Source organism: Aspergillus terreus, genomic scaffold (genome assembly GCF_000149615.1).
Source record: "Aspergillus terreus NIH2624 scaffold_1 genomic scaffold, whole genome shotgun sequence".
Taxonomy (NCBI): Eukaryota; Fungi; Ascomycota; class Eurotiomycetes; order Eurotiales; family Aspergillaceae; genus Aspergillus; species Aspergillus terreus.
The window spans coordinates 639,487-657,773 of NT_165972.1; the positions used below are offsets into that span (position 1 = coordinate 639,487).

The 18,287-nt window shown below is 51.4% G+C and overlaps 1 protein-coding gene across 1 annotated transcript; it reads right to left on the minus strand.

Annotated features, from left to right (window-relative positions):
* Positions 1-145: 145 nt before the first annotated feature.
* nrps1 (nonribosomal peptide synthase Pes1) lies at positions 146-18,193 on the minus strand (the record flags this gene model as incomplete). Its single annotated transcript, XM_001210314.1, has 11 exons — positions 146-2,803; positions 2,859-4,483; positions 4,537-5,194; positions 5,249-5,628; positions 5,681-6,593; positions 6,654-9,895; positions 9,935-16,097; positions 16,155-16,817; positions 16,867-17,169; positions 17,216-17,632; positions 17,687-18,193. 11 exons carry the CDS (start codon positions 18,191-18,193, stop codon positions 146-148), a joined length of 17,529 nt encoding a protein of 5,842 aa, XP_001210314.1.
* Positions 18,194-18,287: the final 94 nt, after the last annotated feature.

The following is an 18,287-nucleotide window of genomic DNA, read 5'->3' on the forward strand; positions in this document are numbered from 1 at the left end:
ATAATTAATCAAGATTCTATATTAAACACTAAGAAAAACGTATCGATATGTGCGTGGACAGAATATACAACAATAGATACAATAATACACAAAATCATACAACAATTATAACACATACAACAAAAGGAAATCAATAAAGACAGTGCTACTGCCCCAATGACTGTTGCCCCAATGACTGCAAGCTCTGTCGGCTCTTCGAGGCCAGATTCCATTTACTGAGCTTCCGCGCAAGCGTGACAGCTTTGCCCAGGGGGTTCCATGTTCCGCCTTTGGTTTCGGGACCAGAAGGCATCGAAGGGAGCGATGAGGAGGGAGTTTCTGAAGAGCGAGTCTCAGCCCGCTGTTGTTGCTTTCCATCATGCAACGCCAACACGGCCATGTGGCCCAGGAAGGTGGGATGCTCGAGTAGATCTTCGAGATGAACCCGGAGGCCTTCTTGTTCCAACAGCCACACCACCTGGGCCATGTTGAGGATGTCGCCGCCCAGTTCGAAAAAGGACGAGGTCAGCTGGAACGGAGGACGGGGGAGTTCCGGATTCTTGTTGGGGAGGACTTGTTGCCAGATGCGGTTGACCATGTCCGAATGGACCAAGATCTCCGAGATACTGCGTGTGTTGAGATTTGAGGAAAGGAACTGCTCGTCGGACTGTCGGGGCACGTCGTTGATGACCTGGCTGGGGAGGGAGCGGAGGGTTGTCGGGGATGGGAGGGTGATGCTGGGATTGGCGAGCAGCGTTTGGGCAGTCTCGCAGACCATGTCGAGGACTTTGGCGGCATACACCGGCTGAACGGGGCCTTTGAGCGAGTAGCCGAGGGAGACGAGGAGGTGCTGTGTACTGGTTTGCTTGGAGAACACCGTGAGGTCCACGAAGTTGTCGACGATGCCCACGCCGCCCATTCTGTATGTATGGTCATCCAGTTTCATTTCGCCCTCGTACTCCAAGCTCTGGTGGAAGAGCGTGGTGGTGAAGTACGTGGACTCAGGCCAGCTGGTGCATTGACGGATGATCTCGCGGAATCCCAGGATTTCATAGGCCATGTTGGCCACCTGCTGGTCCTGGAGGTAGCGGATGAGATCGAGTCCCGTCCAGTGTTCTCCAAACTTGACGCGGACGGGGGTGATGTTGAGACACGGGCCCACCGTGCTTTCGATGCCGGGGAGCGGGGCATTTCGTCCGCTGTTTGTGAGCCCGAATACGACATCTGACTGCGAGGACAGCTTCGCCAGCGTCAGAGCCCATGCGGATTGCATGACTGTCGCGATGGTGACATTGTCGAGGGCTGTCGCTGGGATATCGATAGTTCTCTTCTGCTCGGCATACGCACCGATGTGCTGGAATGAATTCGGGCTGTGGCGTCTGATAACGTCGGTCATCTTGCTGCCATGGAGGACTTTCCTCCAATGTTGGTAATGCTCTGGAGTGATTACCCCAGGGAGCATGCGAATGTAGTTCGAGAAAGACGGCGCGGGCGGGATGGTGCAGCCCTCATATCCCATCTTGATGGCGGACATGATGCGCGGTAGGCAAACCCCGTCATACTGGGCATGCGACATTCGAATCAATATGCGATGATGCGCCGTCCCTTTCTGCTTCACGATGTAGAACTGGACATATTGCTCTCCCTGAGAGGGCACTTGCTCCCGGTCTCGCTGCTGCAGAGATGCAGTGTACTCCTCCAGGCTCCTCTCTGTTTCATGGATGAAGATGTCGGGTTGCAGCTTTCTTAAGATCACCTGGAAGCATTGGCCATGGAAGCAAACGAACACTGTGCGAAGGATATCGAACGCATCAACCACCCGCTCAAAGCTTTCCGTCATCCTCCGAATATCCAGCGGCCCGTTACCCTCAAGGAAAAAGTAATTCAGCATCCATCTCGATTTGAAAAGAGAAGCCGTGAGAGATAACGCCTGGAAATCGGTCACCGGGAGGACATCTGAAATTCCGCCCTTGAACAAGCCAATCCTAGGGCAGATTCCAGCCTGTAACGAAGCCTCGTCGAGCTCAACTGGCCTCACGATAGTCACCTCTTGGGGAGAAACGGTCCGCGATAACATCTGGAAAGAATCTTGCGAGTCCTCTGGAGTGGACGCATTCGAGCTGGCTGTGGTGGAAGATGGGTTGCTTGATCTGGAACAGATCGTAGCGAGCATATCTTCAAAGACTGGGTTGCCAAAAACATCGGCCACAGACAACATCAATCCCTCCTGGCGTGCTGCACCGACCATCTTCATTGCCGATATACTGTCGCCCCCGAGCTTGAAGAAGCTCGCGTGGCGTATGACAGTGTCGGCCGGAAGACTCAACGCCTCGCTCCAAAGTCTCCAAAGACGCTTCTCCAGGTCGCCTGGTTCTTTGATATCTTCAGTGAGAGTTGGTACGGAATCGGATGATACAATGCCTTTTGGTATCACTGTTTCCCGGAAAGGACGGTCATGCATCTTGAGAGCTGGCTTGTCCTCGCAGACACTCTTCCCCTGGAAGGGAGGAATGGCCAACACCCCATCCTCGAGCATCTGATAAATGACTTCTTTCACACGGGCGTCGACCAGGGACCGTATGTAGTCCTCATCAACCTCCGAGATCCGTCGGCTGGGAAGATCTGAACCGACCCTATCTGGGCCCTGGTTGCGGATGGTCGTCTCCGTCACTGATGTATGAGGGTTTTCAACAAAGAGGGTGAATATATGGGCAATCGCATCGGTCAAGCCCTTCGCTTGGCTGTCAGACACAGCATCAGACCAGTATCTAATCAGCACTCCCTCTCTACCCCTGCCGGTTTCAACGTTGACAGTCACCGGGTACTGTGGATAACATTAGCGCATACCCCCTTCCAAGACGCATATTAGCATGACTTACCTCTGTTGGATCATGGACTCGTTGTATTTCAAGTGAGATGGTGCTGTCTGTCGTTGGCTTTGAGATGGAGTGATTCTGTATAGAAAGGGCCGTGTTGAAAAGCATCTGTCCGTCACGGCCAAGCTCATGTTGGATCTGAGCAAGAGAGCAATTCTGATAGGGGAGATTTCCCAAGAAGTCTTCCTGCACTGTCTTGGATATATCGAGAAGGCTATGTCTCTGTCCAAACTTGACTCTGCAGCACAGCATGTTGATGAAAATCCCAACAGCATTTTGGATGTCTGGAACAGGGGAGTCACGTCCAGCCGTCAGGTATCCGAAGCACACATCGTCTGACCCAGTGAAACTCCTGAGGACCATTGCCCAAGCAGTAAGAGTAAGGTTCGCAAGAGTAACCGAATTCTCCTCGCAGAATCTTTGCAGCTCAGGGAATCTGTCGAACTGCATCAGGACAGAACCCAGTCGCTTCTCACCACCAGTTGTAGGAGACACTCTTAAGTGGCAGGGATGGGCTCCAGATAGATACCTCACCCAATGATCCAACGCTTGGTGGTGATCCTTGGCTTTGATGAACTTGATGTATTCGGCAAAGAGGGGTCCAGGTGCAGAAGGAAGTCTGTTATCATATGCCAATTGCAGATCCCTTATGAGAAGGTCAATCGATCCTCCGTCGATAATGACATGGTTGAGCTCGATTTTCAGGAGGACTCGCCCACCCGTTGTGGTACATATGGTAAGCTGATGTGGAAGCTTCTTGAGCCGCTTAGCGTTGATGTTTGCAAGCTTGATGTTGTCGAGCGTCTGGAAGGCGATATTCTCGTCACACTCAAACTCAAGGATCTCGTCTTCCAGTTCTTTCACCACGAGCTGATCAAAGGCGCCGCCTTTGCTGTAACTGTCAACGAACAAAGTCCTCAGAATTTGGTGTCGCGCCACGACCATTGACCAAGCTTTCTTCAACCTGCTTGCTTCGGCCTTGAGGGCTTTGTCGGAACAGCGGACCTCGAAAATAGCGTGAAACATGTACCCATAAGGATCCCGAAGTTGGCTGAGCAAGATACCTTCCTGCACTGGCGAGCAGGGGTAGATGTCCTCAACGCATTCCCAGCTATCTATTTCCGCCTTCGGTAAGGTGTATCTCATGAAGTTCTCCAGTCCCTCGTAAGTGATAGGCAGCAATGGATAGTCACTGAGAGTAGGCTGGGGCGCCCGGTCTTTAAGAAGAGGGATATCTTCTTCAAGGATGCGTCTGCATTCCGATGCCCATCTTTGGATGTCTTTCATGTGTTTCATATGACGGTTGTATGTAAAGCCCATGTGAAGCTGTTCCTTGATGATTATGGCGGAAACCTCGAAGAGAGCAAATCGAGGCGTCTCAGGGCCCATGTCCGATGTGGACCCAAAGGCATTGGCACCATCAACTTCAAAATGTTGGAACAGGGAGCCGTCACGCTCTAGCTGCTGGAGCTGTCCGAGATAGTTGAAAATCACTTCAAGAGGAATGGGGAAATGAGTTGAGCCACACATTCCTCCAGAAAGGAGGTCTTGTGCGAAGAAAGTTCTGGCGTTGTATGAGGTCGATCGTCTCAAGTCCTTCACACGTTTCAAGGTGTCCACGAGATCTGCTGTTGCTTGTCAGTTTTAGTAAATTTTCATCGTAGCTGTGAAGTTGGCGTACCTCTTTCTCCACTAACATCCATCGGCGCGAGAGTCGTAAACCATCCCACTGTTCTGGATAGATCCATGCTCGAATCCCATGCCTCACGTCCGTGACCTTCATTGTATATTGTCGGAACCTCTCGATCAGCGAAAACTCGCCTGAATGAGCTAATCACGGCTGCAAGCAGCACCTCAACTGTCTCAGTCCGGAAAACATGATGGCAGTCGCGGAGAACAAAGGACGTGGCTTCCTGATTGACAGTGAAAACCTCTATCTTGGCATCGCCATAGCGATTTCGCACATTCTCCATTCCCCAGTACCCTAAGTCTGGTTGTTGAACATTGAACGGAAGCCGAACGGGGTCACTTTCTTTGGCGTGGGTAGTCTGCAACTCGCACCAGTTCTGGAATGACAACGTCTTGTCGAGGGACAGAGATCCGGATTCAATGAACTCCTGAAGATCTTGCAAGACTATACGCCATGACACCATGTCAACACAAAGGTGATGAGCGACTAGCGCAAGGATCTGTCTATGACTCGGGAGTTCGAATACGTCGGCAGCAAACACTGGCCCGTGGTGGATGTCGAGGGACCGTTGGCTCTCAGACGTTCGAGAACTTATCTCATGCTCATTCGTTATGTAGTGGGTCTGCAGCCGATATGAGGAAGCAGACTCCTGTTAGAAAATAAAGGTCAGTAGATTGGACTCCAGCGGGTTTGAGAAACCTACATCAAGAATTCGCTGCTGCCATTCGCCATCTTGAGATTGGACAAAGCGTGCTCTGAACATGGAATGCCGGTCTACAAGCGCTTCAACTGCACGCTTGATAGTATCCACCGGTATGTACCTGGTGGTCCGAACAGTGACGCCTTGGTTGAAGTGAGACGATTGTCCAAACTCAGTAGCCGTCTTGAAGTATAGACTCTGAATTGGAGAGAGGCCGAATGGCTCATCAAGTCTTTCCTTGACCTGGACTGTTTGCACCTTTTTCTCGGATTTCAAGGCAAGTTCCACTACCGATTTGCTTTGAAGGATACTGTGGAGCGTCAGGCTAAGACCGTGCTTGCGAGCTTTCGATATAACGGCCATTCCAGTAATGCTGTCACCTCCTGCGGGAAGCACGTTAGATTTCTCCTTTCACGAGTTCGTTGCGCTTCTTACCTAGGCTAACAAAGGACCGATTACTATCGACCTTGTGGGATGGGATGTTGAGAACTTCAACAAAGATTGCCCGCAGAGTATCCACGACTGAACCTTCATCATTGTCCTTCTTATCTACAAGGCCTGCTCGTTTGATGTTGTCATAATCTTGCATGATGCGATCGTACGTCGCCTCGTCGGTATTTTCGATCCAGCTCGTAATTCGCTTCCGGTCCATCTTTCCAGAAACAAGCATTGGAAGAGCCTTGACAACAGCCCATGTCTGAGGAACCATGTAAACGGGCAATTGGTCCTCCAAAGCTTTTTGAATCTGGGTAAGCTCACGGTATGCGAGTTTCATCGTGTCATGCTCCACAAGCTCGCATGCGCCATTCGAAATGACACTCTTGTCCATGGTCAAAGACTCTAAGGACAAAACCGTCACCAAGCGTTGCTGGAGGCGCCCAGTTTTAGGCATTATCACGACAGCATGGCGCACACGAGGATCCTCGTGCAGTCGATGCTCAATTTCCCCAAGCTCCATGCGCTGTCCATGAAGCTTCACCTGGTGGTCCTTTCGCCCTATACAGTTTATCGAGCCGTCAGGGTTGTACTTCACAAGGTCTCCTGTTTTGTATATTCTTCGTAGAGACTGCTGAGAGTTCTGGAAGTGCTTCATCCATGCGAGATTGCTAACGAATGCATCAGCTGTCTTCTCCGGATTCTTGAGATATTCTCTCGCAAGCGCAGGGCCCTCCAAAACGAGCTCTCCAACAGCGCCCAACGGGGACAATCGATCATGATTGTCAGGGTCAACAATCCATGTCAATGTGCAAGGTATTCCAAATCCGATGCAGGATGGCTCAGGGTTCGCAGAAGCATCATTCAAGACGGCGAATATGGTTGTTTCAGTGGGCCCATATCCGTTCATCAACTGGACACGATGAGCCCACTTTGTTACCACCTCTTTGGACAACTTTTCTCCTCCACATACAAGCACTTTGAGAGATGGGACTGTGGAAGGCTCAAGAATGCTTGCTATTGATGGGGTCAAGAATGACCAGGAGACATTCATCCGCTGGATTGCACCAGCAACGTCATTCAGACGCTCGTCTTCGCTTGGGATACAGATGCAGCCACCGTGCATCAACGTTGCGAGGACCTCCATTACCGCGGCATCGAAAGTGAGGGATGCAAATTGGAATACCCGAGAGGAATTGTTCATTTGCACGATTGGCCCCCACGCCATGGCGCTGCTAGCAAGTGACTGGTGGTCGATGACGATGCCTTTTGGACGGCCGGTACTTCCAGATGTGAAAATAGCGAAAGCCATGTTCGATGGCTTGACAGCCACATTGCGTTTGACGCTCTTTGAAATTGACCCATATGCCTTCACTGTTTCTTTGCTGACAGGGATGATGGATTTCACGAGGCCAGCGTAGCGATTTTGGTAATGGGGAGAACAGAGAATCACCCGGGCATCAACTTCTTCAAGGATTTCCTTGTGTCTCGAGGTCGGATGAGAAGGATCCATTGGGACGAACGCGCCCCCAGCCATGAGAATACCCAATATGCTGATCACCGCCCAGAGAGACTTGTCCAGGCAGAACGGGACCAAAGTTTCTGGTCCAACTCCACGAGAACCCAAGTATTTTGCAAACGATGAAGCGAGGTCCATCGTCGCTGCGTAAGATAGCTGGCCATCCCAGGCGCATATAGCTGGGGCATTGGGATGTTTCGACATCTCCTCATGGATAATATCGTGCACACATTTCTCGAGATTGAACGGAATGCGCTTGTTCCATGCCGCTATACTTTCCTTGTCGATGCGGCTGGACAGGTCAAGGTCGCCGACTTTCTTCACGTCGCCTGCCGGAAGTGCGAGGAGCTGTTCCAGAATGAACATGAACTGATGCAGCACCTTTTCAGTCGTCCAGCTATCCAGCACTATCTCATCATGATGCACGGTGATATCAAGCTTTGGACCCGCGATCTTACATTCGACCGTCAGTGGGTGGGCAAAAAAGTCCCTGCTGTTCCTGTTGCCTTCAGGGACCCAAAGATCCTCGTTAAGCTTTCCCTCGTCCGATTGTATAACGAGGATGTTTTGAAATTCGCAAGCAAGAGACGTGTCACTGTTGAGCGTCCTTATCCGCTGTAGCCCAGCATGTTGGTGTGGCAACATGTTCACGGTCAATTGATGGATGTTCTGCAAGTACTGAGTAATCGACGTCTCGTTGTCGACTTGAATGCGAGTAGGGACTGTTGTAAGAATTGGTCCTGCAATGTCTGTGATGCCATCTAGGCCGATGTTCCTCCCCATGAGTGTCTCCCCAAAGCAGACATCACTTGATCCGGTATGAGCTGACACCACGATTGCCCACGCAGCACGGATCATTTCCGGAAGAGTTACACCGCTATAGCCAGAGAATTCTGAGATTTGCATGCTGCTTTCGTGTGTATTTCCCACCCGAACTGAGCCTGGTGAAGTCGACTTGTTCTGCGGGAATGGGGAAGAATCCAGGCTGGAGAGGTATGACTTCCAAAACTCATCGGACTCGGATGTCTGCTGTCCAGTTAAGTAGTCCACGAACAACTTGTACTGAAGCATTGTGTTGTCCCTCGAAATCCCAGAATAGATCTCCTCGACCCTCCGAAAGATACCTGGTAGCATCCACCCATCGTAGAGCGCGTGATGTACGGTCCAAACGAAGAATGTTGCTGAAGAGGCATTGTCCTTCACGATTGCATATCCCGTCAAGGGACCTCCAGCATAGTTTGAATGTTCAAAGTTCCCTTCAATCAAATCATCGAATGTTGTCAGGATTCTCCATGAGATCGGATCCTCTTTCAGCACAGCTTGCAGGAAATTCAACGAATCTGTATGAATGATACGAGTTCGCAGAATGTCTAGCTCATTAACAAGTGTTTGCCATGCTGCCATGAATCTCTCAAGATCAACATGTTCCGATAGCCGAAATACCGGCTGAGCAACATAGGCACCTTGCTCCTTGACGGACAATGTCAAAAGGCCTTCTTGTACTGGACTGCACGGGTAGATATCGGAGATCGACTCCTTAGACACGCAACATTGGTCAGAAACCTCCTCCAGGATCCAGTCACGATCTGCCGAAGTAGGGAGAAGGCTGAATGGCTCAACGTCTCGCTTCTTCTGTGCTGGCTTTGCAGGCTCGCATTTTCTCGCCATATCCATGAAAACGGGATGGGCGTATATATCAACAACCTTAATCGATATCCCGTGGGAGTTAGCTGCGCTAACGAGCTTCATAGCAGAGAACGAATCGCCTCCGATTTCAAAGAAGTTGTCCTCAACACCAATGGAACCGGACTCAAGGCCTATGACATCTTCCCAGATTTCTCGGAGCGTTGCCGTCGCTTCTGTTTCGGAAATTTGCCCTGGGCCCGCGTTGGATACTCCATAGGCTCTCAAGCGATCCTTGGGCAACGGCTCAACGGCAGATCGAAGCTTTTTCCTGTCCAGTTTCCCGGATACTGTAATCGGTAGGTGTCGTACTGGTACAAATAGCTTTGGTATAAGACCCATGGGTAAAGATTCACGCAACGAAGCATGTAAGCTTCTCGTGGTCTCTCTGATCCTGTCATTCATCTGAAAAAGGACGACTGACGATAAATCATGCTCCAGGTCGTTCTCTTCGTCTGTCTCCTTCGTAACGGTGAAGAATGCTGCAAGGCATCTAGCCACTGTTCTAACCTCCGGAGATACAAGCTCGACGGCCACCTTTGTGGATGGTGGCAGAAAACGAAGGCATTGCTGCTCGATCTCCTCCAACTCAACCCGCTGACCGTTCAGTTTGATCTGTGTATCTTTGCGGGAGATGAAAGAGATTGTCCCATCATGATTGTAGTATACGAGGTCACCAGTGCGGTACATTCGCTCCTTGCATTGAAGGACGCTTGAAACGCCATGGTGCTGCATCCAACGGGCGCTTGTGATGAAGGCTTCCTTAGTCTTCTCTTCGTTATTTAGGTAGCCTCTCGCGACATTGCAACCTTCAAGGACCAGCTCTCCCACTGCGCCAACGGGAAGAAGACGATGGTAATTATGGAGATCCACGATCCATGCTCTGCAGCCTACCGGAGTGCCAATTGAGTTATAGTTGCTAGTGAGGCGTCTTCCTTGTTTGTCCACAATGGTGCAGGACGTGGCCAATATGGTTGCTTCAGTAGGTCCGTAGGCGTTGATCACGCATCGATCTGCCCATCGTTCAATGTGGCTTGCTGTTATTTTCTCACCTATTGCAATCACTGTTCGCAGGGTTGGGACTGTCTTTGGGTCGAGAATGTTTGCTACCGATGGAGGGCCGCTCAGGACATTGGCTTGCATTCGATTGATAGCCCCAGCCAAGTCATTCATGCGCTCATCTTCGCTGGGTACACAGACACAACCACCGTTCATGAGAACCATGATTGTTTCCAGTATGCTGACATCAAATGTGTAGCTTGAGAACTGCGTGGCCCTGGTTCCGGGGCCAATCCCGTATTCCTCAGCAATTGATAACGACAGTAGGCTGAGCCCAACGTTCTCAACAACAGTGGCTTTTGGCTTCCCTGTAGTCCCAGACGTGAAGATCGCATACGCTGGATGATCGATCCTGGCATGCTCTGTAGGGACACCGGATGTAAGGGTTGTGAGCTCTCGGATCGTCGTTTCGCATACAGAAAATGTCACATCGTAAATCCGAGAAGCCTTTTCGTGGTGTTTGGATGAGCACAAGACGACTAGAGCATCGATATCCTCGATCATCCCTTTCAATCGTTCCTCCGGATGTGCAGGGTCAAGAGAAACAAACGCTCCACCTGCCCGGAGCACTGCAACTTGTGAAATAACTGCCCATGCAGACTTCTCGAAGCAAAGGGCCACAAATGTTTCGGGTTTGACCCCGATCTCTCGCAAATGCTGTGCCAGTCGTGCCGAATAAAAATCAACATCTGCGTAAGTAAAGTCTCCGTCCCATGAGCTAATCGCTGGCTCTAATGGAAGCGCCAGGACATGATCCTGTATCATCTCATATGGGCATTTCGTTGGCCGATCAGGAAGCGCTCTGTTCCACTCCCGTATCTGCTCGCAAGACCGTTCCATAATGAACTCAATGTCACCGATGCGACAAGCAGGGGAATTAATGGACGAATCCAAGATTTTCTCAAAGCATTCAATGATATCTGCAACATGCTCCCCAGACAGATGATCAGTTGCATAGGCACAGGTTACCTCAACTGAGGATCCCATGTCCCTCACACTGACACAAAGCATGCAGTTGTTTGGATTGTCGCCGCTCAATTCGAATGGGGCGCTTTCTGCACCTGTGCTGGCGCTGTGTTGGAAGGAAGTGTTGAAGAAAGCGCCAGTCAGGTCAAGCTCCTGCTGGATATCGAGGGACAAGGGTCGGTGCTGAGAGATCTGAGCGAAATCCCTCGTCAATTTCCAGATGACATCTTCAAGCATCATGTCGTCCTTCAGGCATAATCTAATAGGCAAGACCTCCATGGCTGCCTTCCCTTCTATCTGCTCTTGGTCTGATGGACCACAGCCGAAACAGACGTCCTCTGACCCAGTGTAACAGCGAAGGACCAAGCCCCAAGCAACCCGTAAGAGAGACCCAACATCAACTCCAAGACTTTGACAGAGCGAACGAATCCCCTCTGCATTTTTGATTGTAGTCTTAAATGGAGAGAAAGCCCTCTGTGTTGGTTCAAGTTGCATGCGCGGAAAAAGACAAGCCTCAACATCGGCTAGGTATTTCCTCCACCAATCCACGTGGACTGCAGCCTGGCGGTCTTTCTTTCCCATGTACACCAATTGGCCGCGAGAATTGTAACGTGCCAGCTCTCCGGTCTTGAACCACTGCAGTTGGCGTGAGTCCTGGCTATCAACCTCGTCCAGCAAAGTATGAGCCCATTTCGGCTCCTGGATAAAGTTCTGTTTCGTAGATTCCTCATCGTTCCAGTAGCCACGAGAGACAACGGGGCCTTCTACCACCAATTCGCCAATACATCCTATGGGCACCAGGAGGTCGTGATCTTGTGCATTGACGAGCCACGATCTGCCACCCATGACAGATCCAGAGCTTGCCGTTTCGACAGAAGTGCCAGGGGAAGAGGCGTGTACCCAAGTTGAGGAGTATTCAGGGGCACCGTAGAATGTGTGAAGCATCACGTTTCCGGACCACAATTTGTTGACTTTGGCGTTAGGTGTCCCGCCATACAGCACAAGAGCCTTGACTTCAGGCAGGTCTGATGGTTGTAACTTGAGGGCCATAGATGGCGTCGTGCTGACCATATTCGCATGCAGGCCATTTATCGATGAAGATAGATTCTCGAGCTCAGTATCAGCCGGAATGCATACACAGGCACCGCGTGACCAGGCACCGAAGAGTTCCTGAAGGAAAACGTCGGATTTGTACTCAGAAGTCTGGAATATCCTCGCCGTGGAGTCCAAATCAAGCGCCGCTGAGAAACTCTCCGCTCTCATCAGAATATCCTGGTGATCAAGCATAATCGCTTTCGAAGTACTGCGATCGGATGTGAACACGAGGTAGGCATCATTCTGAGGCTGCAGGCTAGGTAAGAAGCTTTCCTTGCTAGCCGGGAGGCACTCCAAGAGAGATCTGTCAATTGAAATGACAAAAGGGATTGATACTTCCAGCGAAGGGGCTCTGGAGGGCGAGGCAAGCGCAACTTGTACTTCGTTGCAGAGCTCCTCGTTCAAGACCTCATGCAGGCGGCCATGGGTGATTGGGATACACACCGCTCCTAGCTTTAGCACTGCTAGTATGGCAACAACTGCCCAGACAGATCTGTCGAGCTCAATGGGGATCAGAGAGCCCGATACCACGCCGAGCTGCTCCAAGTACACTGCCAATGCGGAGGACAGCTCGTTGAGCTTCGAATATGACAGGTCCCCATCCCAAGCGACAACGGCATGGTCATCTGCATGAGTTGTGGCTTTCTCGCTCACCACTTCATGCGCACACTTGTCAGCGGCCACAGGGTATGAGGCATTCCAGGTCTTGATTTGTTGAGTATGCCAGTCACTCATTCCCGTGATCAGCTCCAGCTTCCCATCAGGGACATGTGCAATGTCTTTCAGGTGCTGCAAGAACGTGTTGGCGACGCTCTCGGCCTGGAGAGCCGACAGCGTTGTGGTCCAGTAGTTGAAGTCGACATTAGCACCGGTGTCCGAGACCTCAACGTTAACGAAAATGGGAAATTCCACGGGATCGTAAATTGATCCAAGCTCGACAAATTGGATGTTTCCATCCGTCTGCGTGTCAGTCGGGGGTAGTCTTCGGTAGGATAGCCCAGTATTGAACAGCATCTCGGACAGCTTCAGGGCATGCTGAATGTCGATCAGCGAAGTATGCCTGTAAGGCAAATGCTCCATGTAGTCATGCTGTACTTGCAACATAACGTCCCTGAGCAAAGAAGTATCGGACATTCTCATCCGGCATGTTAGAATGTTGATAACAGGGCCAACGACTGCTTCGATATCCTCGACTGGCACGTCTCTGAGGGAAGCCATATAGCAAAAGTTGACGTCGTTGGATGCACAGAAGGAGCGGAGGGTGAGACCCCATGCAGTGCTGAATGCTGTTGAGAGAGTGAATCCATTCCCTTCGCAGATTTGCTTGAGTTCCTCGTAGAACTCAAGATCCAAATGCATAGTTTGGAGTCTCTTGCGCAAGACTTGGCCATCGTTGAGGGTAGGGAAATGGCACGGCTCAGCATCCGACAAATACGTCCGCCAATACTCGATACCCGGGGCTTGGGGAGTGTCTTGTAGGTACTGTACAAAGCCCTTGAAAGTTGGTGTCCGAGCCACCTCATAGTTGTCGTAAGCGAGCTGTAAGTCGCGAAGTATGATGGAAATGGAAGACCCGTCCATGATGGCATGGCTAAGTTCAATTCTGCAGAAGGTCTTTCCAGAAGCTGTCTCACAGATGGTGAATCGGTGAGGAGGTCTGTTTTGACTGAGCTCGATTGAGCCCTGCCCATCAAGAGCTTCCAACACTCCATCATCGCTCGAACATCTCACATAGGCGGGATGTGCATCAAAAGACTTGAGAACGACTTGGGAAAAACCATCTCCATCACCGAGGCTCTCGACGAACACCGTCCGCAGCAATGGGTGCTTGGAGACAACCGCTTTCCAAGCGTCTGTCAGTCGAGCTATATCGGTCTTTCCATTCACAGTCCGAACCTCAAAGGTGTTGTGGACAGCATAAAGTGCTTCATCCCGTAGCCGACTAAGCAAGATACCCTGTTGCATCCGCGTACAAGGGTAGATATCCTCGACCATGTCAAAGGAATCAACCCCGATACTAGGCAGAACAGTTGACACCATGCTCTCGAGCTTTTCGTAGGTAAGCGAGAGCATTGGAAAGGTACTCAAGGTTGGTCTAACTGCCATGGCTTGCAGCTTCGCGCCAACCTCCTTCAATACATCACAGCAACAAGATATCCAGTCTCGGATGGACCCTTGGTGGCTCATATATCTATTGAAAGAAAAGGTGAAGCGCAGATTCCCCAGAGCAGCCATGGCGGAAATCTCGAAGAGTGCAAAGCGCGGCGTATCTTCGCCAAAATCTGCAGACCCTCCACCTCGACCAGCCTCGCCAGCCATCTGGTTCATTAATTCGAAGAGACCATCTCGTCGCTGGAGGTCTCGATGTTGCCCAACATAGTTGAAGGACATCTCCATCGGACAAGGGTGCTCGCGATTTTCAGCGCCCCCTCCAACCAACATGCGCTGTGCGAATTCTTGTCGACCGTTATCCAAAGCACGACGGCGCAGGTCCTTGACATGCACGACAGTCTCGACTATGTCGTTCGCGACCGGGTCCGATACCAGAATCGGATATAGCGTGGTGAACCAGCCAACGGTGCGTGAAACATCTATGGATTGATCCCATACTTCGCGACCATGTCCTTCGTTGTATATCACAGGCAAAGCTCGGTCAGTGAAGGTCCGTCGAAACGAATGTAGCAGGGCCGCAAGGAAGACATCGATGGGTTCTGTCTGCAAAGCCTGGTGACAATCCTTGAGTAGACGTGAAGTGCTGTCTTGGTCGAGCTCGAATCCTTCACAGTCCACGTCACCGTAGGTTATCGTGCGGTCTTCCATTCCCCAGTAATTTAATTCTGGGGCTGGAACATCCTTCAAGCTGGCTTTATCGTCCGTCGTCAGAGCCTGGCACCGTTCGCTCTGTAGAGCACACCATGTCTGGAAAGGCAAAGAGCTGTTCGACCGCGCGGTTTCGTGCCCATTCAACAGCAGGTCTTCTAGATCTTCCAGAATTATCCGCCACGATACAATGTCAACCACCAAGTGGTGAGCCACAATTGACATTATCAATACTTGTCCGTCCTCGCAGAAAAGGTCCACTGCAAGTACAGGCCCAACAAGAGCATTGATCGACGATTGGCTTTTTTCGACGGACTGTTCAATTTTCTCGGGACTGGTGGTCTCATGTACATTCCAGCGGTACGAACCGACGATGTCGGTGGTGATGAGTTGTTGGAAACCCCTTTCAGACCCTAAGTCAATGAGTCGCGCTCGCAGCATAGAGTGTCGATCGATTAGAATCTCGATACTGCGGCGAATATCCGTCTCGCTGATACGCTGATGAAGACGAGTTCGGACGCTCTGGTTGAAATGTCCCTGCCCTTCCAGACGGGCCATGAAATGGAGCTTCTGGATAGGCGAGAGGTCGAATGGTTTTTCGATCGTTTCCTCATAAACGGCCGGCTGTTCGATGTCTTTAGCCCGTGTTGCTAGTTCCTTGATCGACTTGGTTCGGAGAATTTCCTGCACCGTGACGCCAACCCCCTGCTTCTTGCAGAGTCCCATGCATGTAATCGCTGCAATAGAATCACCGCCTAAACTCAGGAAGCTCTCATTAAGCGAGATATGAGACTTCGGGATGTTAAGGACGCGGCTCCAGATCGCTGCTATTTGATCCTCCATGGCATTACCTGAGCGAGAGACACTTCCATCCAACCCAGGTTCTGATGAGATGCATCGTACTTCGGGGTCATCCATAATACCTCCGACCCAGCTCGCTGTTGCCTTTCGATCAAGCTTGCGCGACGGAAGAATGGGTATACTTTCAACACACAGCCATACTGCTGGAACCATGTATGCCGGTAAACGCGCGGATAGTCGATTGCGGATCTCTGATATGATTGGCAGCTTCCTTGGATCCTCGACTAGTTTCAGAGGCACGGGCTGTGTCTCGCAATTGTCGGTAAAAGGAACTGCGAAAGACATCACGGCGACCAGCCTTCCCTCCGCGAACCCTGTTTTCGGAAGAAGGACCAGACAGTGCTTGATGTTCGAGTCGGAATTGAGATTATCTTCGATTTCTCCCAGCTCGACTCTCTGTCCGTGAACCTTGATCTGCGTGTCTTTCCTTCCTAGATACGTCAGCGACCCATTTTCAGAGTTGTATCTTACCAAATCGCCGGTCTTGTAGAACCTGCGTCGAGAGCCTCCAGAAGCGTCATGTTTTGTCCAAGCGGGGTCGTAGATAAAGGATTCGGCGGTCTTCTCTGGGTTGTTGAGATAGCACCGGGCCAGGGTCGGCCCCTCAAGAAGCATTTCGCCGGCACATCCGACAGGAACAAGCTGATCGTGGTTCTCCGGGTCAACGATCCAACAGCGCGCACCCGTTGGAAAGCCGATATCCCTACTGTCCGAGCCGATGGTGACGTTGGAGTTGATGGCAGCTGTGACAGCAGCCTCAGTAGGTCCGAATCCATTCAGAAGGTTGATCTTTGACCAGGTCTCGATATGCGACTGAGACATCGCCTCTCCGACCAATGCCAGGGTCTCCAGCACCGGAACGTCGGCTATGTTGATGAAATCGATGAATGACGGTGTCAACGAAGCATGGTTGACCCGCATCCTGTTGATCGCTTTGACTATGTCGTTCAGACGCTCATCCTCGCTCGGTATACAAATGCAGGCACCGATCATCAACACAGTCAGTATATCCACCAGACTCGCGTCGAACGTATGTGCCGCAAACTGCAAAAGGCGAGACTCCGGGTAGATGCGCAAACGGGGAGCGTGGGCTACCGAGCTAGCCACATAGCTCTTATGTTCCATCAGAGTCCCCTGAAGGAATGTTAGAATCTCTGGAATATAGCACTGGAATATCACCAACCTTGGGTTCGCCGGTCGATCCGGAAGTAAATATTACATAGGCGGCATTGCAGCCCTTGACTTCGGGGGGTGGCATGGGTTCTCCCGAAGTCTGCGCAAATTCGGCGATGGTCTCATCGTCAAGCGGTACAAGGTGTTCTGCAATGTCCCCCAGTTTGTCTACTCTGTTTCGAGAGCAGAGCATGATGGGGGCCTGTACAGACTTCACCAGCGACTGCAGACGAGAAGTCGGATGGGTTGGATCCAGGGGTACGAAAGCACCGCCAGCTTTCAAGACCCCCAGAACCGCCACGATGTACCATTTCTAGACATCATCAGTATCCGACAGAGATAGGAAACAAGCTACCCACCGACTTATCGAAGCAGAGCGCAACTTTTGATTCCGGTTTTACACCGTGTCTTTGGAGGTAGACCGCCACTTGCGAGGCCATAACGTCCAATTCCTGATAGGTGAAACTCCCATCCCAGGCGCATACTGCCTCCTTCTCGGGATGGAGCAGCGTCTTCTCATGAACAATGTCATGAATGCAGCGATCAGGACTCGCGGGGGGGACAGAGTTAAACTTGCGAATGCGACACCAATCCTGCTCCGAGAGGACATTCAATTCGCTCACTTGAACATCCTCCTCAGAGAGTAGACGGTGCAGTGTCCGCTCGAAATAATTAGATATACTTTTTGCCTGCTCCGAAGACAGGTCACAGTTCCACCATTCCAAGAAAATGCCCACATCTTGCTCCAGAATCTTCACATGAAGACGAACGCGGCACTGGGGACTCGTCTTTAGCAGTCCGTTTCCAAACCCATGTTGCACAAGACATACCTCCTCTGGGAGTGTAATCGCCGGGGCGGGTTGCACAAGCGAATCGCGTGCACTTCTGGCCGAGTCGCTGCAGACCCGGATCATCAAGGTCGTGTTAAAGAGACTGTAGTCGCTAGGCGCACCCCCTGATGAGGCCCCCTTTTCGGGGCTGTCGGCATGGCTCTCCGTGCGCACCACCTTCTCCAGGACTTGCTGTACAGTGTCCTGCTCCCTGACGGTGAGGTGGAAGATTGATGGGCTGGCCAAGTCAGCGGAGGCGGCGCCATGACTGCCTTCACCCCCAAGGCTCTGATAACCGAAGCAGACCTCCTCTGACCCGGTATATCGGTGGAGGAGTAAAGCCCATGCAGTTTGCAGAAGCGAATTCAGGTGGCCTTGCTCCCAGGACGAGAGTAATTGGAGGGTTTGCGAGGGATCCGACTTTGTTCTCATCGACACCGGCCGCTTGGGGCCATCAACGGACAACGGACTGAACCTGGGAAGACAACACGCGGTTGATCGGGCCATGATTAGGTAGATGTCGTTCCGAATATCCTCTATGTACAATCAAAGGGGGCGAGGGGCGTGTAAAGAGCATGAGGGGAGCAAAGACGAAGCACAC